Here is a 22,313-nt window from a genome sequence, read left to right as displayed (position 1 = left end):
TTTCGAATGGGGCGGAAGAGGGATGTGTATAGCTTCAGGCTGCCGGATGGGCTGTCTGAGAACCTGTAGTACGTGATCGTTGTTCTTGGATAGTGTAGGATACACGGCCCTGCGGACACGCGGAACTACACGCGATCTCGATGCTCATGAAAGACTACTTCGATCGATTCTCGCAATCGTCAAAATCAACATACTGTAGCTCATCAGTCACGACGGAATGTACCCAGGGGTATCGAAGAGCCCGGAGCTATACACGGGCTTGTCCATTGACGCTCGCAAGAACATTGCTTTGTGTATAGCTCCAGGCTGCGTGATGAGCTGCGGATGGATGCTTCCCAACAACCTGCAGTACTACAGCTTGTCAGATACAACGGAAGAACTCTCGGTGTAGCCTCAGGCCATTTGATGTTACACCCCGGTCCCCTTTCTGTCAACGCACAACCTCTCGTCGCACCACCACGCCTCACGCCTTGACCACCTGTCTAATCCACTTTGAATCCCCATATCACCTATTTTGTAAATCTCGACGTGCACGGCCTTGAACCAAGACATTCCAAGTCGGGCGGAAACACACATCCCCAGCGTTCAGCCTCGTTTTTGGTGTTCGAGGCGCAAAAATTCGGTACCGCGGTCCGTGGGTGCAATTAATATTTTGATTGACCCGGCCACGAGACTGTGTGACATGATGACGACACTGGCAGCTCAAATCTGGAGCCGAAGCGTCGATGCAGAACGTGGGATGCTGGGAATAAGCTGTTGCAGGTCAGACTGCATGTAGAGTTGGTTGTTGGAAGAAGAGTGGTGGTGAGGATCTAGCGCACACCAGAAGGTTTCGCGCGAACCTCAACCACCGGTCTTTCTGAGCAATGTTGGTCGGATCGGCACAGCTGCCGTGGAATAGACAGCACGTGGTGTGGAGCCGTTCACCTCGTCTCCGCGCCACACACTCAAGCCATCGAGACTCGCTCCCAAGCATGTGTTCATTGCGCCGAGTACCGAGTTGCATCCTGGGCACTAAAAGGTCCGATATGAGTAGCCGGGTCGACTACCGTTTCACTGCCGCAGCACTAATCTGTGTAGATTAAATCGCCACTAAAGCGGACCAATGGCAGCGCCATGTGGACGTGCGGGTGACGCTGCAACACCTCTCTTGGCTAGAGGACAGGCAACAAAGCAAGTATGCAGGCCAGTAGCGTGCAGCGAGAAAATACCAGGTCGAGCAAACGACATAGATTAATCAATAGATGAAGAAAAGTGGGGTGCAGGAGGTTAGAGTTTAATGGTCGACGGCTGGTGGAGTGGAGGAGGAAGTATATAGAGCGACGTCAAACCCGTCTGTGAATATCAGCTCGACAGGATATCAGAACAAGCAGCAAGCAAAGCAGCAACTCACCAATCCCACTCCCTCACTCTCTTCTTCCAATCATGAAGTCCTTCATTGCTGCTATCGCTCTCCCAGCGCTCGTCGCTGCCCACGGCCACGTCGACAAAGTCATCGCTGATGGCACAGAGTACCAGGGCTGGAACGCCGCTCTCAAGTACCAGAACCCCATCCCCGCCACTGTCGGATGGCAGGCGGACAACCTCGACAATGGCTTTGTGAGCCCCGATAGCTTCGGCAAGGTCGATGTCGTGTGCCACAAGCAGGGCAAGAGCAACGGCGCCTCGGTGCCCGTCAAGCCCGGAAGCAAAGTGACCTTCAAATGGGTTCGTCCTCCTTCTCCCATTCCTCTCCCACCCATCCAACTAACACCACTCCGCAGGACACCTGGCCCATCAGCCACGTCGGCCCCGTGCAAGAATACATCGCGCCCGTGTCCGGTGACTTCAGCACCGCCAACCCAGCCACCCTCCAGTGGACCAAGATCGCCTCGTCGGCGTGGAAATCCGGCTCCAACCCGGGCACCTGGGCGACGGACGACCTGATCAAGAACAACTTCAGCTGGGACCTTACGATCCCCAACCTCGCACCCGGCAACTACGTGCTGCGCCACGAGATCCTCGCGCTGCACGCCGCGGGTCAGCAGAACGGCGCACAGGCGTATCCCCAGTGCATCAACATTGTGGTGTCTGGCAGTGGAACTGTCAAGCCGACTGGTGGTGTCGTTGGTACTAGCTTGTACACTGCTACCGACCCCGGTATTTTGTTCAACGTTTTCAGGAGCTTTACTAGCTATCCTGTTCCCGGACCGGCGGTGGCCAGTTTGAAGAAGAGGGATGAGCGCGAGCATGCGAGGGACTTTGCTTAGATGGAGCGAGTGATAGGATTCGGTGGTAGGATGGGATGGGGCGCTGGGCGTCGAGATGGTGGAATTTAGTTGTATATAGGGATGACTTCTGTTCCGATGTAGATATTTAAACATAGTGTTTTTCAAATTGGCCTGGCCATCCAGTATGATGTTTTGCGTTGAACGTGTTGGATCATCTTCCCACTGTTGCGTTTCCGTCTCTTGCAAAAGGCGGTTCGTTCCTATTTGGTGCAACTTGTCTGAGAACGATGCGAGTGATATTCTATACTGTTAGTGACGCTACACCAGCTCGCTGGATCTGCTCCGCCGCGAAAGCAACATTAGATGTTAATGACAGAGACCCGAGACACATGATATGTGGATTGTGCGATGGTAGAGTACATCCGATACTCAATTCTCGGTGTGGATTGATTTCGCATCCAGTATCTTCAAAGTTTCGGTACCACTGACTTACTTGAGACAATAAAAAGGACCATCCCAAGAAGGTATACAGCACAGCCTGTTGCAGAACGGGGCACAGGCTCTGCATCATATGTTCCCTGGATAAGCACATGGGCTATCTGATATCGTGTTGGATCCCGGCAGTGTCTTTATGATATCGCAAGGTATAGGACCAGGTCGTCGGTAGCACTTGTTCCTGGGCTTGATCCTATCCGTGATTCGATTTGCCCATGCCTCTTTGGGCCTGCATGTTCTCAGTAGAGGAACTGTTCAAGATTAATACTTTCCCGTAACATATACACGGAGGTGTTAGACGTGAGCTTGTTCGCTATGCTGATGTGCTGTTGCTGTATCATTAGCTGCGAGGATCCATCATGTTGCTTGTATCCTATAGTATTGTCCCAGCATGAAGCACCAGACGACCCATCTTAACCTTGAAACCCAGCAATGACGTTGTAAAAAGGTAGTACTTGGCGCTGATGTATCTCGTCAAGATTTGTCCGTGTGGAAGTCCGGATAGGCTGGGATCATATGTGTTCACGGACCCTCCCGGCTGATCGGATGATGACATTGCCATCACCTCCAAATTTTTATCTGGGCAAGGTACAATTATAAGATTATCGTCGATTCGCTCCGGGCACAGGGTTGATCATCGCGCTCCTTGTTGCAAGGCGCATTCCTCTTGGCGTTAGGATGACGCGTCAGCACCGCAACCACATCGAAACGCATTTCCTTCACCAGTCCCCAAGACCTCGGACTGTACAACCAAGCCGGCTCCTGAGACTAAGATGAATGCTTCAGCCTATGAACACACTGCGCCTCCACAGTCCGCCAGTTCCGCTGGAACGGGATAAGCTTGGTCCCGAGTTTGTTGACGGACTCAGCCACGCCGGATCGTAGCGGGTATCACGCCCAAGAGCACCAGAGTTGCAGACTGACGCGTTCCTGGATCCCAAACAGGCAGCGCGCAGGCTGTTATTTGCGGCAAACTACACGTGAAGGCTGGATCCGGCCAATAGGTGAGCAGCGATCAGAGGGACCTGTCTGCGACTGGGTAGATGCCGCTCGAAACGTCCGACCGGATCGGGAACTGCGTAGAAAAGCTCCTTGATGGAAGCAAGGCAGCAAACAGAAATACGGCGTTGCTTGCTGTTCGGTTTGCTGCGGACAGCGAATGTTAATAATTGACTTGCTCACTTTTACTTTCACCTTGTGTTTTCTTCGTCAAGGTTCATCGCTGTCACATCCCGTCCAACACTACCATTCCTCATCCGCTCACTCCCGCTGACAGCCTTGGAAGTGCTTACGAACTTGCTGCGCATTTCTTGGGCCTGCGCACTTGCATATATCAGCCCGAGTGCAACCAACTACTTCTCAAAACTTCTGTACCACCCACAAACAACCTCACTTACCATCCCCATCTCGCAAAAATGTACATCCCCCACCATGCCACCACTTCGCTCCTCAAGCGCGACAACATGGGCTTCGTAATCCCGCCCTGGGCCATCATCCTGCTCGTCATGCTGGGCGGCGGCTTCGCGATTTGCTGCGGCTACGCCCTATTCCGCTTCTACTACGAGCCGTCGGACGAGACGAAGTGGGCCAGTAGGCGGCCCGAGCAAGATGCGTATATGCGGGAGGTACGGGAGCGGCATTGGCATGAGTTGAGTAGGAGGACAGGAGGGGCAGCGTATTTTCAGCCGAAGGGGGATGGATTGGGGCATGCACCGATTAGTCCTAGGTGAGTTGGGAAGTGAAGGGAGTGAGTATGCTGGAGCTAACACATGATAGTGGAAACAGCAACACAACTTACGGATGAGGTCGTATAGACACGTGTTTGATGTGATGCCGTGAGCATCGAGATGATTACGGCCAACGGACCGGACTGCGCGGATCGAATGCGTTCATGCAGCAAATGAAGACGGACCGCTCGGACTGAGCAGCATCGATGGAGCGAAGGAAGACTGGAAGACTGGAAGACTGGAGGACTGGAAGACGCCGGCAGACAAGGTGCTAGGCAGAATAGATGGAACATGTGGAACTGGAGATGTATGTGTCCTGCAGCAATTTGCTATTGCTGTTGAGGACACGCACTGAGTGGGCATCCAGCCATAGACCCAGCCCAAGAGTGTAGACGAATGCGGTTTGGGATGCAACTGATTGCCGGTCGCACGTAGGTCTGCAAGAGCTCACCCTCACCTTTAAAAGGTTCAGGAAGAAAGACATAGACAGGACGCCATTAGAAGAACGACCAAATCGAATGAAATCACGAAGCATAAGTAATACTTTATTACCCTTTGAATCTCCTCAATAGCCTGCAGCCTTTCAAGACACTCTACCCAGCCTTCCAGGCGCAATATACCATATCTTGATCATCTTCAACGCGTTCTGCGTCCGTCACTTTCGCCTTGGCATCTCTTGCGCCCCAGCAACTTCCTTCACAGCACCCATGTCAATCTTCCGCCAAAACACAAAAGCGTGCTTCCGCTGAAAAGTTGACCCTTTAGAAGCGCGAAAAAAAAGTCTCATGCGTCGGCAAAATCCGCAAACACATCTTACTAGCTTTTCCCCTTCTTCGATGGTGTTTGGTATTCGACGTGGGAGGGATGATGCAGTTGCGGATGAGCGGAGGATGGGGGGGTCGGAGGCCTACACGTCATTGTCAAACGCAGACGCAACGCGAATAACTCTGCGCATACCTGCAGGTTGTACTACCTGCTGCTGTGTATTCTCACTATTCCAGGGGAGGCAGGCGAAGTCTAGGGGTTGCAAAAGAATTCTCATTGCCGTATCGCAATAACAGCGGAAGAGAATATACCCATTTCCTTAAACTAATAAACTCCTCCGGGTATATCATCAGCATCAAAACATCTCACTCATGCCGCTTTCGCCCAACCCCCCTCCCTCCTCCCCACCTACTTCTCTTCTCCCACCCTTCCCGCGAAACGTATCATCCAACCCCTGCTCCTCCTCCCTGTCCCTATCCAACTCCACCCCTCCGCTCAAACGCGGCGCCTCCCTCCTGCCCGTCAATATCTCGAACAAGCTATCGTCGCTCTCCTCGCCCTGTTCTCGCTCGAAGCGCAAAATCTTGTCCTTGCCGGCGGGCCAGACGAGGATGTAGGCGTGTTGGTGTGCGAGGAGGAAGAGTGGTTTCTTATCTTCTTTTGATGAGGAGGGGGATGGGGAAGGGAGCCACGAGACGTGCCAGCGTGCAGGCACCGAAGTCGCAGGTTTAGCGATATGTGCTTCAAAGTCGAGAATTGCTGGCGGCTGATTCGATGAAGAAGAAGAAGAAGAAGAGGAGGAGGAGGTATACATGTATACCGCTGGCGCGTCGTGGATTGTTTGAATGAGCAAGCGCTCCGGATCACTCGGATGCCACAGCAGCGCTTTAATCGGGGAATATTGAATGACAATCATCCGTGGTTTTAAACTGCGCAAGTCCCATATCCACACCGTGCTGGGCGATGCATCATCTCTCGTTGCGCACAGCGTAGCGTCGGCGTTGAACATCAACAAGCTGATGCCTTGCTTCATCAACGCCGATTCGTTCTTCTCGAGAGGGGGTTTGGGCGGCGTGGCGGGTTGTGGGGTGGGCATGTAGCTTCTATTTCCCTGACCGTCGATATGTTCGGTGTACACGGGGGCGTCGGGGACGTGTATTACCGGCGTGTGGTCGAGAAACACTACGGGCGCAAAAGTGCGGGTGGACAGGATGCGGACGCGTCGGTCCCAGCCGCCGACGGCGAGTTTCTCGTTGCCGGGGAGCCATTCCACGGATCTGATACCGAGGCCTTCTATGCCCCAGGCGTCGAGGTCGTCGGAGGGTTCGCGGGTTATGGTGCGGTAGAGGTTACCGTCTGCGGTGTAGATATGCAGATGGTAGCCGGTGGATGCGGCGTCCCAGACTGCGAGCCAACGGCCATCGCGGCTCCATTTGAGGTTGGCTGCGTCGAGTGTGGGGAGCTCGACGCGCGAGAGGATGGTGTATGTCTGTGCAGAGAGAAGGAGAAGGACATCAACTCCAGAGGTGCGACATAGCAGCGCCATGACCTGCCCTCTGCCATGTTTTGAGGACCCAGACGGTCGATATGCCCAGCCTCTGTTCTCTTTCCCTGGGAACTTTGGATCTCGTATCTCGACCGCGCGTCCAGTCCTCAAGCACCAGACTTTCAAGCACGCCGCAAAGTCGCTCCATACAAGCACCTCATCCGCTGTCGCCCCAAACTCGACATGTACGTTCTTTCCCATACCGCCTGAGCCATTACTTATTACCGCGCTCCACTTGTCGTCTCGCAGGTCGTATATGCGCGTGGTTTCATCGTCGAAAATAAGTATGCGATCCGAGCGCAATGCGTGCGAGCGGCGCGGAGGCGTTGATTCGTCGTTGTCGTGTGCGTTGAGCGCACTGGACTGTGGAGACCATGCGAGGCGAGAATTACGTATGTCATGACTGTTGGGTATCGATATGCTTCGTATGATCTCGAATGTGGTTAGACATCGTATCTGGAGGCGTGCGCCAGAGAGACAGGCGATGTGTGATGCGGTCGGCGAGGGAACGGAAAGTGCTGTCGCTGGGACTTGTCAGTGAAGTAGTCGATGTTGTATTAGGCATACATACACTTATATAACGGCGACACATCTGCATTCTCCATCTTATTGCACTCCTTCGGAAGTGGTTGCGGGGCTTAAGCGGTGGTGTTGTGGGAGCGTAAACAACGCGGAGTTGGGGCGGTCTGACCAATGACATCGCACGCAGCTCCGAGAAGAGCGAAGACCGTGAAAGCCTCAGGCGCAATTTCACATGTCAAGTATAGCACTTGAACTTCTAGGATCATCCAAGAATTGAATTTCATTATCTAACCGTAGAAACAGCGAGGGTATCGGTATGCACAACAAACGCTTCACTCTCAAAACCCCAAGGGGTATACACATTTTCAAGGCTTCCTAAACCGCAGCCTGTATCCAGGTGGTATATCCAGAAGCTGTAGACCAGGATCGTTTAACCATCGCTCGCTCGTAAATCGCTCATATCCAATTCATCAAGTGTCGTTAACACGCTTAGGTGCTGTACACGGGCGCCTTCATCAAAATGCTCTTACCGCGAATTTGCACTGCGAAACCAACTGCCATGCGCACGCGCTGAGCTGGAACTTCGTCTTTAGGCCCATGCGAGCTGCCAGGTGGATTTGGCGTCAGGCTTTGCTGGCTACCACCGGCACCGAGCGTAGACTCGCGCTTGCCCAGTGATGCAGGCGCCGTCGTGGGCTTCTTCGATCCTCCGCCAAAGCCAAACACGCCACGCTTCTTCTCTTCTTTGGGCGCAGCCTGAGCTGCCAACTGTTCTTGCTCGGCGATGGAGGCGTTGTCGATATCTGATCGAGCGTTGCTCCTGACGGAGGCTCGGTCCGCCTCGTCGACTTCTAATATCGGTGCAGTCAGAGCTGGAATGCCGCTTTCCAGCTTCATGAATTCAGGCACGATGCCGTGTCCGGGCGGGAAGTACTCAATGTGCACCTCTCTGCTCTCCAATGGCAGATGCTGTGCGACGCTAATAGCTAATTCGATAATCATGGGTACGCCGCCGTTGAGGTCTGCCGGCGCAGGGTCGTTCATGTGCATCTGGAGCGATGCAATGAGCTTCTCGTTCAGTGTGTCAATTAGCTCCTGGCGGTACTTCGCAGCCTGAGGTGCTCTGAGTGTTTCTGCGAGACCCTCTAATGTCGCCAACCGCCAATTGATGATCTTCGCCGCAAGCGAGTCTTCATCCTCTGGGCTGTGGGAAGGCGGCGAGAACTTCCGTATATTTGAGACAATCATCTGCAGCTGCGTCGAAAACCCAGGTTCCAGATCGGGATGGAAATACTTTTCGAAAATATTTTCTACCAGCCAATTTGAGATGAAGGCACGGCCAACCGCAGTCATTTCTTGTTTGCCAGTCTCTACTGCTGTCTTGTTCACAACGGGGTGCAGAAACTGTGGTATCGCCTTCCAGTCTTTGCGGACTGAAAACGACAGCTGCGCTATCAGTCCGTCCAGCCGGTTGAAACGGGTCCCGTATTCGCTGTCGTCCCATGATGTCCGCGATAGTGATAGGCGCTGGTTTGCAAGAGTATTCTGGAGCTGGTGCACTTGTGTCTGTTGTTCAAAAAAGTATCGCTTTACCTTTTGGTATTTTTCACCTGGGAATGTCAGATTTACTTCAATCAACTTGTTTATGATGTACTCACGCAACACCTCATGTTCCTTCATGATCTTCTCAAACTCCTCCTCCGACATGTCTGCCACTGACGGCCGCGGCGGAGGTGTCGCCCGGCCCATCTCTCCTCCCTGTTGTGCTTGTCCCTTTTCGCCGCGATAAGGCTGACCTTGCGAAGCTGTTGGAACGACGTTAGCGTCGAATATTGCTAGTCCCGGCGATACAGCCGGTTGTCCAAGAGGCTGACCTTGACCTGAGGGTTGTTGCAGGAGAGAAGCTTCGCGAGACGGTGGTCCCGGCTGTTGGCCATCGACGACCTTCCGCAGCGTGTTCCTGCCGCTGTTCGCGCTCGGCGGCATGCTGTCCTGCGACTTTCGTGGGGGCGTCGTGTTCGCTAGCGAAGGATCAGACGAGTGCGTCGTATGCTGTTGTCCTGACTGGGCGTCGTATGGGGTGTAAGGCGGATTCTGGAGAGGTGACGGAGGACCAAGCTGGTGCGAGGAGGGGGGTCGAAGCTGCTGTGACTGCTGCGCGTCAATCTGCTGGTTCTGTACGAGCTGAAGAGGGGCACGGATAGCCTGAGGGTGCTGCAGCTCAGGAGGCTGCTGGGCTGATGTTCGGCCGATTTGGTGTTGCAGTTCCTGGGTGGGGTGCGGCTGAGGCTGAGACGGCGGCGCGAAATGTTGCTGCTGGTAGTGTGCACCCTGCTGAGGATGGTCCTGCGGCGAGTGTCCCTGCGCTTGCTGAGGACTCTGCTCCTGCTGCTGATAGTAGACCTGCTGCTGTTGTGGTGCACTGTTGGAAGCTTGACCATGCGCCTGGGCGTTCACCAGTAGCGGGCTTGGCGAGTTTTGGGGGTTGAAGGCCTGATATTCGTTGGGATTCTGAGACGTCTGCACGGCGGGCTGGTAGCTCTGGTACTGTTGTTGCTGCTGCTGCTGGCCTGGCTGTTGTTGTGGCTGCAATCCTTGTCCCTGGTGGTGGTCGGGGCTGTATTGCGATACCCCGCCTTGGGTGCGATAGCTCCCCTCAGTGCTCACCCTGTCGAGTGGGGGCCGATACTGTTGCTGCTGAGGGTTGGCGACGAACTGCTGCTGCTGTTGCGGGTGTTGCAAGTGCTGCGGATAGTCCTTGGGCGGTACTTCCGGGTGGTCGTCCTGCTGCAGGAACGGGTCGAGGTTGTCCTCGTCCTGCTCGGTGGAGGAGAGCAGATGCGAGCTGGAGCCCTGGTGCCAGTGCTGTTGCGCCTGGAGACGCTGGTTCTCCTGGGCCTGCTGCTCTGCAAGCCTGGGGTCACTCTTCCGGACAGACTGGCGGCGTCCGACTCCGTTCTTGCCGGCCTGTTTCGAAGCGTCGTCGTCCTTGTTGTGGCCTGACAGTCCGGCGGCGATGCGGCTGCGCAACGACTTCTTCTGCTCCTGGACCACGGGCGGGGGTGATTGAGGCTGGTAGGCGCTCTGGCGGGTCTGGTCGAGCGCCGGCGACAGCTGAGGGGGGCCTGGCTGCTGCTGCTGCTGCTGCTGCTGCTGCTGCTGGTAGCTCTGGGCGGCCTGGTCGAGATGCGCACTCAGGCGGTTGACGCTGGTGGTGCGCGTGGGGAACGGCTGCTGGTACTGCGCCTGGGACACGCCCTGGGGCAGCTGCTGCGAATGACGCTGGCCCTGTGGAACGCTCTGCTGGCTCTCTACGGGCTGGTATCGCTGCGCGCCGTCGTTGTTTACTGCCAGCGCTTGTTGGTCAGCCGCAGGCGCACCTCGATTGGATGCACGCCCTCACTCACCAGACGGATTCGGCGACAGCTGGCCGGGAGTCGTGTCGGCGGACGGGTGCGAGCGATTCGACTTCTTGGAGAATATCGAAGGCATCGCAGGGTCGGTCGGGCGTGGAGCTGCAGGATGGAGAGGGCGGGGCGGAGACAGCGCTGCAATGAGGGCCAGCTAAGAATAACGACAGCGACAGAGACCGCGACCGCGACCAACAGATGACCTCAAGTGGCCTACCGTGCGCCGTGCTGTGCTCAATCTCAATTGCAAAAGGCGCGTCTACCCGTGTTAGACGGCATTGCGCATCGTCGGACACGCCTGCCTCAAGTAACAGCCCACCGTCTACTTTTGCGCTTCCCCCATCAGTCCAGCCGCACGTGCAGGGGAGCTGAACCTCGAGCAGCCTGCGAGCTAGACGACCTCGACTGCAGCAGGACACCGGAAGGAGTTGCTGATATCAAGCGGCGGTGGCAGTGCCCTGCGCGTACCTGGATTGGTAGCACATGCTCTGCAGCTTATTACTACACTACTACACCACACCTCCAGTTGCATCAACTCTCATTTGATCGCCTTGCTCAGCACATTGCACCCCGGCACACAAGCCATTGATTGTTTGCCAGATACGAGATCCCGCCCGTCTGTTGTACGAGACTACAAGTCGCCGCTCGCAACAATAAGGCCCGGGGTGGAGTCCTTTACTAGCGTAACCACGCCGTGTTGGCAGCCTCGCCGTCTTGATAATGTCCGACACGACTTTGATTACAGCTTGTGGGACAGCATGAAGGTCATGGTTGATCAACGGAGATATTACGGTGCATATATGCACCCAACCAGCCCATGAACACCACAATTCCAACATCCCCCAAGTCTACCGCCATCCCAGCCTCGCCCTCCGAATACGAACCCGCAGGCACCCGCCGAACGCACACAACCCTTTCTGTCCGTCTCGGCCTCTGATGCTGACCTCTAGCTCGTCATATGCAGCTGTTTCTATTCCTGGACGCCTGACAGCTAGCCTAAACTAGCGTAGCCGCATGTCGCTCTCGGTGACTATCTTTTGCCGTTCGACCACCACAAGGCTGGACTTCACTGCCGGCTCAGCTAGGGCTGCAGATGGCTTCGGCTAGTTCGAACATGGTGCATCGGACTGAAGAGGGAGGAACACGGCCCCCAAAGAGCAAATTTATGCATGTCTACTTAAGGTGTTGACAGGCTGGCGGCAGATGCATGTCAGATCAGACCTGCGTATCGATGCTGTGTATGAGTCGATTTCAGGACCCAATGAAGGGTTGCACTGACTGGCACCTAACGTGATAAGAAGGACTTTAATATGCTTAGTCAGGAAGTTATCGAGTCTAATGCTTCGACTCTGTCCATAAATGCTATCCGTAGGTCTCAAAGAGTTGAATGTCCCTCGCATCGAGCGCATAAATGCTCCAAGTCGTCTAAGACGCGATGTATAGGTACCCGGGTACAGAGGGACTACCAGATTTTGCACGCAACTATGCGACAACCCGGAGTTCTACAATGCACGATCAAATGCTAATAATGAGTAGTACAGTATCGCCTGATTAGCTCCAAGAATTTAGGATTCTACGCTACCCGCGTTAGGACTCTGTAAGGTACTCTAGGCTGACTGTTTACTGATCACGAAACATTGCTAGGTCTGGTTACTTCGCCGTGTCTTACTCGCCCCGCCTGCGCTCACCTTTCCACATTTATTTCCAAAGAGTCTATTTGCAAGATTCATCATCCTTCTACGCCAAAAAATGTGCCTATGGTGAAGTAAGTCCAGCGCAAAGCGCTCTTAGTAATGCCCTTCTTAGTACAGCAACATGTGTTCATAAGGCCCCGGAACAGGTTTCCTCAACGTGCGAAAAACCTACGTTGTATGTTTGAGAAGTTGAGTACTAAAACAAGTGAGGTTGCAGAGGCCTGCGGACATTTCGCGAGTACAGTTTTCCACGACCGTAATGTGAGATGCTCTCAACTATGACAGAAAGCGACGTGCTACATGTAGCGGCTCATCGTTTACTCTGAAGCTATACGCAGGAATTTGCTGGTGCAACTGAAATCTAATGATATTCTTTGTAGCTTCGGAGTACCATATGCCCCTGTTCACTTTCTGCTGCAGTTCAGACATCTTCTTACTTTCGACGATATCGCCCGTGCTTATGTCGAGGTTTCGCTCCAGCTTCTTCTTGTACATCCGTCGCGTACCGCATACAATCTCTTGCGACTTAGTCGCGATTTTGTCTTCAGATAAAGTATCCAGTTCAGTGCACATATTTGGCTATGTTATCGAGTTGTCGCTGTACCCTGTCCGGAGGCTCTGCCTTTTTATCTGCGGCTGTAACAGAAGAGCCGCAACATCGGGGCTGAGCCTTGTCAACTCAGGACGACCTGTTCCCACCTGCCTGGATAGTCTCGACCGCCAAACGCTGCGTGTCATATCACTTCTCAAGTCCAAACTGTGCCAGAAGGTTTCGATAGCTTTCTTACGCAGCTATATGCAGAAAACATACAGCGCGAACGAATATAAGCGAAGCGATCACATCAGCATGTATTGCAGTTATTCTTGGGCGCTATGTTTAAGTCTTGAGCACCATTGCTCAATATCAAGGTTGTATAATCTCAAAGCTATCCTGACACTTTACCGTATGCTAATCATGTACTGAGTCTATCCAGGGTCGCGTAGAACATGATGGCTATTCATTGATAGTGTTCCGAGGTTCAGCAGGGCGCACACGGATTACTTAGCTACATATGTTCGAAAGCTCCCGGAACACGGTTCATTCACGTGCAAGACGCCTGGACTTCTTCTCTGTTCCTTCTGTTGCCTTGCTTTGCGTGACCTGGCACCAGTCCAGTTGGGGATGCAGGTGCTCACTCCCATGACATATGTCGGGGTAAGATCGAATGTCTTCTCGCAAGTTGCGGCGACCAAACGAGTGTTGGCGATATCCCAACTTTGAAACCGCGAGCATGCTTCCAACGGAGGCTCAGCAGAGTCACCTGAATAGGATCGTGGCATCGCCGTGATCAAGGAATTCAGCAACGGCGATTGAGCTCCCTCTATTGTGAGCCATAGCACGAGATTCCCGAGGCAGATGAACAGGTGTTGCATAGATCTTGACGTTGCTCACTCACCCTTGGTATACTTGCACGGTCTTCGAGCTGATGAACAGGGCGACGCATACCGTGCTTCATTGTCAAAGGTGACGCGATATACCAGTTTCTGACTTGATCTCGGCGCAGCTCGTCTCATCGGATTCAAGTCGTCCGACTCTCCGTCACCACGAAGGATTCGCTCATCGGCGCGGCGCATGAAGATGTCGAGATCGAAGACATGGTTCCTGGCGACGATCTTTGAATAGGCATCACCCATCGATAGGTCAAATGGATCCCGAAACAGAGCATAGTTCTTGATCGCGCTGTTGTACATAGGCTGAAAACCAACAATCATCAGATTGTCGTTCTCATGACCGCTAAGTTTGACTGCATAGATTCGCATGATGTCCACAAGATTCTCCGTTCCGTTCGGTTGTCTTTTGCAGCTGATGACTGTCCTGAGCTTTACTTTCTGCGGCCTCGTCTTTACCTTGTCCTTCAACTAGGTGTTCATCTCCAGCTACGTTGATGGTCAACCGTTTGCAAAATCGTCACTGTAAATAGCCTGGAGATCTCGTGTTCGCGTAGTAGGTGGCTATATTATCAAGGCAGAGACATTAGGATGAGCGATAGTCAGCTCCGGAATCAATTGTTAGAGTTATGTTGTCGTCGTCGCTGCCAATGCAGATGCATCACGCAGCTGCTCAATGCTGAAAGGGGTATTGGGCATTCGTAAGACCTCACTCAGTATTATCGCAGTCGGTCTTGCTGTTGCTATGGGTTTGGCTTCCTGATCTGTGATAAACTCATCGTCTGTCTCATCTGCGCCTCATCGATGCTGAACAGGCTAGGTTGATGCTGATCGCCAGAGGTTCCGGCATCAGAGCCTGCTTCGTCATCGCTTCTTTTGATGCGATACTGTTGATCGCCATCGCTGGGGTCACTGAACACCTCTTTCCTTTGTTAGCATCGTCGCAAGATGGACTGCACCGCGAACATATCGACAAACAAGACAACCATTTTGACACTTTTAAAAGACCCTCTTTATGAATGAATTCAGCCGAAGGGCAGATCCAGATCATGGAAGAACATCGACGTAGATGCCGTGGAGGCGCTATACAAGACGGCCCTGATCAACGCCCGCAATACACTTGCCTGCTTCAACAGACGAGCGGCTAAACTTCGATCTGGGGGTTGAATTGTCTTGTATCAGACACTATGCTGCTAGGACGATGCGCAGATTGCCGAAGGCAAAGCTGAGAGTCATCGGCGAACAGTCAACCTGGAGGGCTTTAACGAATCTTGACGGGAGCGATGGAGAATTATAAACCCTTGAAGCTAATCAGGCGAAACAATACTACCTGAGATTAGCACTTAATAATATATCAAAGGACTTTAGGTTGTTGCATCGTCTTATGGTAATCCCGGGGCGAGCGTGGGTTGTTTCTAAGCCTCGTGAGGTTACGACCCGGGGAATGCGGATGTACGACGCCAAAGCAGAGTTTCGCGACGCCACTAATATAGTATCTATAGCTATGTACATCTCAAGCGAGGTTCAATTGACATGTATTCAAACATGAGATCTTGGGTGACTTGAAGAGCTCATGCGCTCGACGCAAGATACACTAATCCCTTTGAGACCTGTAACGAAGCAGAAGGTCACAGTAGAGACCCGATGATCGCCATACTGTCGAAGGCACGATCAAACGGTGTATGACTGTGAAGTGCTGATAAATTACTGCGTCTCGATCACTGACTTAATGAGAGCGGTCATTGAATGTGGAGAGCGTTTGGTCGTGCTGTATACTATAAGTAGACTGACTTTTATTCTGACTGGAGTGTTCATCCCGATACTGTTTATCCTATTCACCTTGCCTCATCGATGCTGTTCATCCTGTCTCATCAATCTCAGTTCGATCCACCATCCATCTAGTTCTCCAGTATAACCAGGGTCTGGGAAGCGAGGGTGTTGGCCGAAGATGAACCTACTCAGCTCATCCAGGCGCTGTGGTGTTGGGAGGTCGTTTCGATCGATCAGTTCGGCATCGGCGTCTCATAAGGTGAGGACGGCGGCTTCATCCTTTGGTCGCTTCGACAGTTTGGATAGGGTATTCGCTGTTAGGGGCCTCAGGTCGACAGTGTTTTATGTGTATGGTCCGCTAAACACGACCGATGAGACTACAGAATTCCTGAAGGCGCAAGAGGTTGTAGATCCGCAAGGTATTGTATAAGAAGTAGTATTAATAGTCTAAACAGCAGTAAATAGAATTCTCTTAGGCAGGCTGGGAGGCTACCTCTATTTGTTGTCCTTCAAGAATCCACATGTTAACTCCTTACAAGAGCCACGGCTTGCTATAAGATTGAACGATAAAATATTTGGCGCTTCTGAAGTCTGTTAGACTACGGCATCAGTGGCGATGCTAGGTCTCGAACATCTGTCTCTTCGCAACTGGACTGGTGGGCTTCGGACCTGATGGTGGCGCCGCCTGTAGTACACCCGGAAAAATGATGTGCCAATGTCTTGATACCTCCGCCTTCCTTACCTTGGTCTCTGGGCTCATCGGGGATCCGGCGTACCCAGGTTTCGAATTCATTGATTATCTCCGCAGTTGCTGGGGCTGTAGCTGTCGTATACGTGGATGGCTGGTCAAGCTGCATGTCGGGGTACAATAAGAGCCAGTTGTTCCGGATCGCAATGATCTTTTCCTCATCTTTCTCACCATGCTTTTTGATCTGGCTGATCCAAGGCACGAACTCGGCGATCTCGAACCACTTGATCGGCTGCCAATCACCTTCGATCAGTGCCTTCAGTCGCAGCTCGGCCTTGGTGATGAGACCATCTGCCCACACCTCGGCGCGCGTGCCGTCGTTGCTGCGCTTACCGTATCCGATAAGCATGAGGTTAAGGTTGCTCGCGCGCAAGCTGACAACGGCGGGGTTGTGGTGTGCGGTGAAGCGGCCGTTCATCACAGATGCTTGTGCTGAATCGTTGTTTTCCTCAGTTATAGCGGTGGTTGCAAGCGCGAGAGCGCAAATAAGTTGAAGTAGGTGGTGTGGAAAGTGTTGTTGTAGGAACGGTCAAAATCTGCGCGAGATTTCTTATATGCGCCAGCTTGGACAATCGGCTCAGGTGAGAGAGCGGCGCCCGCTACTTCACCGTAACTTCACCTTTACCTGTATCACGGCCGCTTGACCACCGCCCCACCTGGGCTGTCCATCACTACTTCAACGACGCTGCCCTCTCTTCTCTTTCTTCCACACCACACTTCTTCCCTACACCATCAGTGACTGCACGTTGTACAACCTACGATCGATTCCTCCCTTCAGTTTACGCCAACCGAAGCATCTCGGTAAGTGAGGCATCCCGCAACAGCTGCAGACTCTGACAGATCAGCCAGATGGCCGAGCCCGAGAGCGACGCTATCAGCCATGAGCCTGATGCAGTCGCAGCACCATCCCTCATCCCATCCAAGAGACCAGCGTCTGAAAATGGAGAGTCGACGAACGCAACGCCCAAGAAGCTCAAGGATGGCGCCGAAGCTATCAGTGTTAAAGATGCGGCTAAGAAGCTGTTCTTTCCCACCGAGGAGGAATTATCTGAACAGGAACTCAGCCAGCTAAGCAAGATCATATTTGGCGATTATCTAAAATTGTACAAGGTCCCATCAGCTTCGTTGACGGAAGACATCCGACAGTTCCGCCTCGTCAAAGGATCTCAGGTTCCGTTTAGACTAGTTTGCGGATTCCAGCTGTGGTTGCGCGAGACAGGCCAGCATGCGTCTCAAGCGGTTTTTTTCTCACGTCTATCGAAGAAACTTCGCAGGTTGCTTCGGGATGGCAGCGAAGAGGATGCCAGTCCGAACAACTCTAACATGGGTGCGATCAATCCCAAGAGGACTAGGCAGACGAGCAGAGACATCCATAAGTCTAATTTTGGGTACGTATGCTCCAACAACTGGATGGCCGGACTACTAACATCATAGGCTGCCGGATTGGGATCAACAACTCAAGCAGGATACCGCGGATATGTATGCGAGGGCGTATGCGCGAGACCGTGCAATCGAGAATGTCACCGACGTCATGAGTACGATCGAGGAATACGCCTCTATCTGCTCATACAATGGACTATGCCAGCTTGCGAAACTCTCTGGTGTTCGTTATCTTTGATCGGAACCTCGTCGATTCTATCACTAACAGCTGAGCAGCAACCTACTCGCCCACAGAGCATCCGGCATGCCCCTAAACCCGAGAATCTGAACGAAATTATAAGCTGCACGGCAGTAAAATATATACATGCGAACTTGACCTATCACAGCCTGTACGAAGTACTACAACTGGTTGACGACTTGAGTGTGATCGTTGCAGAAGGCTTGAACATGCTCCGCAGGATACGTCGTTTCAAAGAAGAGATCGAAGATATCGATGATCCCACCCTAATCGATCGGGAGGGAAGATATACCAGCATCAGCGTTTGGAACATACATTCTGGAAAGAGGGTTAAGGAAGTCGCAAAGAGCGTCGGTAGTGCTCTGAAAGAGTTGGTGCCTCGGATAAGAGATCTTCGCAAAGAATACCACATGTTGAAAACAGTGGACAAAGTAAGCTGGGATGCAGTCCATGGCCAGAGCGGATCTCGCGACGATCTCCTGAAAATGTGCATGCACAACTGGATTCTCTACAGGTTAAGGACGCCGCCAGCAGTAGTTGTAAGCAATGATTTTGCTGCAAGATGGAGATGCTGGAAGGCACTGGCACAGGTAGATGCCCTGGAGAGATTGATGTGGCACCGCGAAGACTTGCAGGCAGCACTTCAGGCGCTTGAGAAGGCCGTTGGCTGAGCGTCTGATCGCAACGACGAAGGCAAGTCTTGTGGATTCGCTTCCAAGGCATCGGAGAGGATGACAGCAACTACAAGGACCCTGATGGCGATTAGGAACTCGAACTCGAACATGCATGTTCTTGAAAGATATTGGGGTCAATTCTTTCTCCCATCGACCTCATTCCGTCAAAGCTATCCCGTCGAAAACCATCCTGTCGAAGCTATTCCCGTCAAGCTAATTCCATCGCGCGCTATTCATCGAACGCCTCCAACGAAACGGATCCTATCGAATGAGGTCCGCTGAACACTATGTACCAAACGGATCCTGTGGATCTCATACGAGCCGGCGTTGCAAAAGTTTGACGTTTTCCCGGTCTTATTGAGCGCGTGCCAATCGAGTTCATCGCACCGAGCGCATCCCATCCAGTTCCCATCGAGTTCATCACATCGAGCCTCTCGACTCAATTTCAGCCAGATTTACCAAAAGTTTAATATTTCCCTGACAACATTTAAGTATTTTACATACTTGCGTTCCTTTTTCCTTTCTCAGCGATAGGCACTAAGTAGACTGAAAAGGAGTTTATCACTAGTATTCTCCAATAATGATCTCTGAATATGATCAATATCATTCCTATAACATATGCCCGCGTGAGTCGATACTGTGAAGTCGTTCATCAATAACCTCTGCCTGCAGCGTTCGTCCACGCATCACTTCCCAACCGCTTCATCTCTTTTCCCCATCGGTTCTGCGTTAACCGCCTGCTCATGCTTCGTATCACTTCTCTGCTCAGCGTTGTACAGCTGAACTGTCAATGCCTTCTGCGGATGCGCGATGGCTGGTTTGCTGAGGAAGTTTTTAAGATTTGATGATAGAAGCTTAGATCTCGAGCCACTTGTTGGTTCTGGGATAGCATTCGGATTCTGTTTATCGGCCATGATCGCTGGGGATGTCAAATCTGAGCTGCGTCAGGACGTGAGATGATCGCGATAGGTGATGCTTCGTGATGGGTGATGCTTCGCGATGGGTGATGCTTTAGGACAGGTGATGCTTTATGATAGATAATGCTTCGCGATAGGTGACGTTTTCTGATAGGTGATGCTTTGCGATGGGTGATGCTTTGCGATAGGTGATGATGGCGACAGGTGACGATGGCGACAGGTGACGATGGCAATGGTGGTGGCGATAATGGTGGCAATGAGGAATGTTGATGAAGGATGGCGATGAGGGTGGTGATGATGGATGATGGCGGCGATGAAGATGAAGGTGTAGCTTTCCTGATTGAGTGATGCAAATGGTGCACGCAACGATCTTCTGAGCATGCGATAATTACGTTTTGTGTTCCAAATCACTTACGTATGCTGTTGAGCATCCCTGTTCTGCTGGGAAGCCGAGTCGGATAAGTCGGCATGACGCTACAACAACATTGCATTCAGGGCGTCTGAATACCGAATTGCTCGTCAGTAGATCCTGTGTATATACACGTAACCAGACATTATATCCTAGCTTGCTAAAAAGTTCGTGAAGATATCCAGGCTATTGCATGAAGTTGCGAAACTATCAAATTAAGGTATTTGTCGGGTCTACAGTGCTACTTCAACATTAATCGCTAAAGATTGTACCTGCCCTGGAAGACGATGAGCTCAATAGAGGCGTTGTCAAAATCGATAGATCTCTTGAGCTAAGCAGTGGGAGATGGCAACTCGTTCTCATGCCTCTTTAGACGCGTCGGATTCGATCATGATGGGATCAGTATTGCCATCAGAATTGTCATCAGGGTTGCCGGGCGACAACGTGGTAAGCCATCAGCATTACGCCGTGTCACTAGGAGGGATCAACGTTGATGCAAAGGTAAGGAGCTCATGAGTTTGTCTGTGCTGCGAAGCAGAGCAGTGATAGTAGATAGCGCCGCCGATCTAGCTTGTGTGATCGCATAAGCTGTCTACCTTCATCAACGTTTCGAAACACACAAAAAGGATATTCGTACATTGAGGACATACAGGATCTACTTTCGCGATACAGCAGCGTCTCACGAGCAGTATCGAACATGATCGTAGCGGACGCGATGCTTCCGCCATGCGACAAAAGACATACTGCGAATGGGATAAACATGAGCAGATGAAGAAGGCGCAGTCGGAAGTATTCTTCGATTATACCTGTCTAGCTATCTGAGCTACATACCCAATCTTCGATACAAGACATTATCCTTTCCTCCTTGCACTTGCCGTACACACCAAGCCCAGACCCTATCACATGTCTGCCGCCCCCTTAAGAGTCGTTCATCCACCCATCGAACACGTCCACCACAAGAAGATTAAAAAATATCCAAAATAATACAGTTTATACCATGCAAGGAGTGTACCAACCCATCCATCTAGTTTAACATCGTTGGTCGTGGGTCATTAAAAAAAGGCCTGTGTCGTTGAAGGAGAGGCGTGAAAATATACAGAGTAGAGGCTAGCGAGCTGCTTAGAACATGGCAGCGAAAGCCATGGCTCCAACGGCGAAAGCGACCATAGGGTTGTTGGCAACTGCGGCACCAGTGAACTGGGCGGGGGCAGAGGTGGTGGCTGTGGGAGGCTTGACCGGAGTTCCAGAGGCAACAGGTGCAGTGGGGTACGAAGGAGGAGCTGAAGCGGGCGGGGCCGGGACAGACGCGGGAGGTGCGGGAGGAGCTGAAGCTGGCGGGGCCGGGACAGACGCGGGAGGTGCGGGAGGAGCTGAAGCTGGCGGGGCCGGGACAGACGCGGGAGGTGCGGGAGGAGGAACCGCAGTGTAGGCCGGGGGCGCAGGCACCGAAGCAGGAGGAGGAGGAGCGGGCTTGCTCTCGACTGGTGCAGGGGTGGATGGCGATGGCAGAGGAACGGGAGTGTACGCAGGCGGTGCTGGGTGGGTCTCCTGGGCCGGGGGAGGGGGCACGCTGTAAGTCACGTTGTGCGCAGGAGGAGGAGGCGCTGGGACGGAAGCCGAAGGAAGGGGAACGGGAGTGTACGCAGGCGGTGCCGGGTGGCTCTCAGCGGGAGGAGCAGACGGCTTAGGCTTGTGGATAGTGCTGGTAACCGTGATGGTCTCCTCACCAGGGGCTGGAAGAAGGAGTAGGAGTCCAAACTGGGTAGCCCGGGGCGCTGGAAGAAGGAGTCCCAAACTGGGTAGCCGGGGGCGCTGGAAGAAGGAGTCCATACGGGGTAGTGAGGAGGAGCAGACGAGGAGTAAATGGGGTAGTGGGGAACCTCGCTGGATGGCGTGTAGATTGGGTAGGGAGGAGCCACGCTGCTCGGGGTGTAGACAGGGTACTCAGGCGCCTTTGAGCTTGGGGTGTGAACGGGGTACGATGGCACAGTGCTGGACTCCTCCTCAGGGCAGGGGGTGGATGTTGGGTACTCAGGGTACTCGACCTCGCTGGTGCTCACGGGGTAGGAAGGGTGTTCCGGAGTAGGAGTGTATGCGGGGTACGCAGGGTACTCGGGAGTCTATGCAATGTTAGTCTATCAATTCGGTGTAGGTGAGGGGAGCAACATACAGAGACTGGGTAGTCGTTGTGCTCGTAGTCACCGGCCATGGGCACGGCGGCAGCAGAAGCTGCAAGAGCGAGGGCGTAGACCTTCATCATATTGGCAACGAGAGTTGATGAGCGGTAGCGATGGAAGTTGTTGATATTAATGACCAAGTACGATCGAAGATGCAGTAGTAACCGTAGCGAGAGAGTTACTTCTGATGTTCAGCGATGGAG

General features: G+C 52.8%; 11 protein-coding genes across 11 annotated transcripts; 4 read left to right on the top strand and 7 right to left on the bottom strand.

The window, feature by feature from the left end:
* Window positions 1–1,425: 1,425 nt before the first annotated feature.
* Window positions 1,426–2,249, top strand: SNOG_01922 (hypothetical protein; the record flags this gene model as incomplete). The annotated part of the gene is made up of 2 exons (XM_001792494.1): window positions 1,426–1,707; window positions 1,764–2,249. 2 exons carry the CDS (start codon window positions 1,426–1,428, stop codon window positions 2,247–2,249), a joined length of 768 nt encoding a protein of 255 aa, XP_001792546.1.
* A 390-nt stretch (window positions 2,250–2,639) lies between these two features.
* SNOG_01921 (hypothetical protein) lies at window positions 2,640–2,778 on the bottom strand (the record flags this gene model as incomplete). Its single annotated transcript, XM_001792493.1, has 2 exons — window positions 2,640–2,675; window positions 2,704–2,778. The coding sequence occupies 2 exons, from the start codon at window positions 2,776–2,778 to the stop codon at window positions 2,640–2,642; spliced, it is 111 nt and encodes a 36-aa protein (XP_001792545.1).
* A 1,321-nt stretch (window positions 2,779–4,099) lies between these two features.
* Window positions 4,100–4,976, top strand: SNOG_01920 (hypothetical protein). Its single transcript, XM_001792492.1, has 2 exons — window positions 4,100–4,431; window positions 4,482–4,976. Exons 1-2 carry the CDS (start codon window positions 4,121–4,123, stop codon window positions 4,507–4,509), a joined length of 339 nt encoding a protein of 112 aa, XP_001792544.1. The 5' UTR covers window positions 4,100–4,120; the 3' UTR covers window positions 4,510–4,976.
* Window positions 4,977–5,552: 576 nt separating this feature from the next.
* On the bottom strand, window positions 5,553–6,944 carry SNOG_01919 (hypothetical protein; the record flags this gene model as incomplete). Its single annotated transcript, XM_001792491.1, has 2 exons — window positions 5,553–5,963; window positions 6,150–6,944. 2 exons carry the CDS (start codon window positions 6,942–6,944, stop codon window positions 5,553–5,555), a joined length of 1,206 nt encoding a protein of 401 aa, XP_001792543.1.
* A 579-nt stretch (window positions 6,945–7,523) lies between these two features.
* SNOG_01918 (hypothetical protein) lies at window positions 7,524–10,757 on the bottom strand (the record flags this gene model as incomplete). The annotated part of the gene is made up of 2 exons (XM_001792490.1): window positions 7,524–10,612; window positions 10,673–10,757. The coding sequence occupies 2 exons, from the start codon at window positions 10,755–10,757 to the stop codon at window positions 7,755–7,757; spliced, it is 2,943 nt and encodes a 980-aa protein (XP_001792542.1). The 3' UTR covers window positions 7,524–7,754.
* Window positions 10,758–12,730: 1,973 nt separating this feature from the next.
* On the bottom strand, window positions 12,731–12,942 carry SNOG_01917 (hypothetical protein; the record flags this gene model as incomplete). Its single annotated transcript, XM_001792489.1, has 2 exons — window positions 12,731–12,780; window positions 12,807–12,942. 2 exons carry the CDS (start codon window positions 12,940–12,942, stop codon window positions 12,731–12,733), a joined length of 186 nt encoding a protein of 61 aa, XP_001792541.1.
* Window positions 12,943–13,447: 505 nt separating this feature from the next.
* Window positions 13,448–14,169, bottom strand: SNOG_01916 (hypothetical protein; the record flags this gene model as incomplete). Its single annotated transcript, XM_001792488.1, has 3 exons — window positions 13,448–13,510; window positions 13,546–13,730; window positions 13,806–14,169. 3 exons carry the CDS (start codon window positions 14,167–14,169, stop codon window positions 13,448–13,450), a joined length of 612 nt encoding a protein of 203 aa, XP_001792540.1.
* A 1,997-nt stretch (window positions 14,170–16,166) lies between these two features.
* SNOG_01915 (hypothetical protein) lies at window positions 16,167–16,733 on the bottom strand (the record flags this gene model as incomplete). Its single annotated transcript, XM_001792487.1, has 1 exon — window positions 16,167–16,733. The coding sequence occupies one exon, from the start codon at window positions 16,731–16,733 to the stop codon at window positions 16,167–16,169; it is 567 nt and encodes a 188-aa protein (XP_001792539.1).
* Window positions 16,734–17,164: 431 nt separating this feature from the next.
* SNOG_01914 (hypothetical protein) lies at window positions 17,165–18,604 on the top strand (the record flags this gene model as incomplete). The annotated part of the gene is made up of 2 exons (XM_001792486.1): window positions 17,165–17,703; window positions 18,082–18,604. 2 exons carry the CDS (start codon window positions 17,165–17,167, stop codon window positions 18,602–18,604), a joined length of 1,062 nt encoding a protein of 353 aa, XP_001792538.1.
* Window positions 18,605–20,326: 1,722 nt separating this feature from the next.
* On the top strand, window positions 20,327–21,247 carry SNOG_01913 (hypothetical protein; the record flags this gene model as incomplete). The annotated part of the gene is made up of 2 exons (XM_001792485.1): window positions 20,327–20,434; window positions 20,606–21,247. The coding sequence occupies 2 exons, from the start codon at window positions 20,327–20,329 to the stop codon at window positions 20,753–20,755; spliced, it is 258 nt and encodes an 85-aa protein (XP_001792537.1). The 3' UTR covers window positions 20,756–21,247.
* A 30-nt stretch (window positions 21,248–21,277) lies between these two features.
* Window positions 21,278–22,313, bottom strand: SNOG_01912 (hypothetical protein). Its single transcript, XM_001792484.1, has 2 exons — window positions 22,104–22,313; window positions 21,278–22,053 (listed from the first exon to the last, which is right to left on the bottom strand). Exons 1-2 carry the CDS (start codon window positions 22,191–22,193, stop codon window positions 21,511–21,513), a joined length of 633 nt encoding a protein of 210 aa, XP_001792536.1. The 5' UTR covers window positions 22,194–22,313; the 3' UTR covers window positions 21,278–21,510.

This window comes from Parastagonospora nodorum (genome assembly GCF_000146915.1).
Source record: "Parastagonospora nodorum SN15 chromosome Unknown scaffold_3, whole genome shotgun sequence".
NCBI classification, from domain to species: Eukaryota; Fungi; Ascomycota; class Dothideomycetes; order Pleosporales; family Phaeosphaeriaceae; genus Parastagonospora; species Parastagonospora nodorum.
This window is presented reverse-complemented; position numbering and strand designations above follow the sequence as displayed.

Coding starts and splice junctions, on each gene's coding strand:
- SNOG_01920 (XM_001792492.1), top strand. CDS start 4,121: ATGTACATCCCCCACCATGCCACCACTTCGCTCCTCAAGCGCGACAAC. Junction 4,432..4,481: donor CATGCACCGATTAGTCCTAG/GTGAGTTGGGAA, acceptor AACACATGATAG/TGGAAACAGCAACACAACTT.
- SNOG_01912 (XM_001792484.1), bottom strand. CDS start 22,193: ATGATGAAGGTCTACGCCCTCGCTCTTGCAGCTTCTGCTGCCGCCGTG. Junction 22,054..22,103: donor ACAACGACTACCCAGTCTCT/GTATGTTGCTCC, acceptor AACATTGCATAG/ACTCCCGAGTACCCTGCGTA.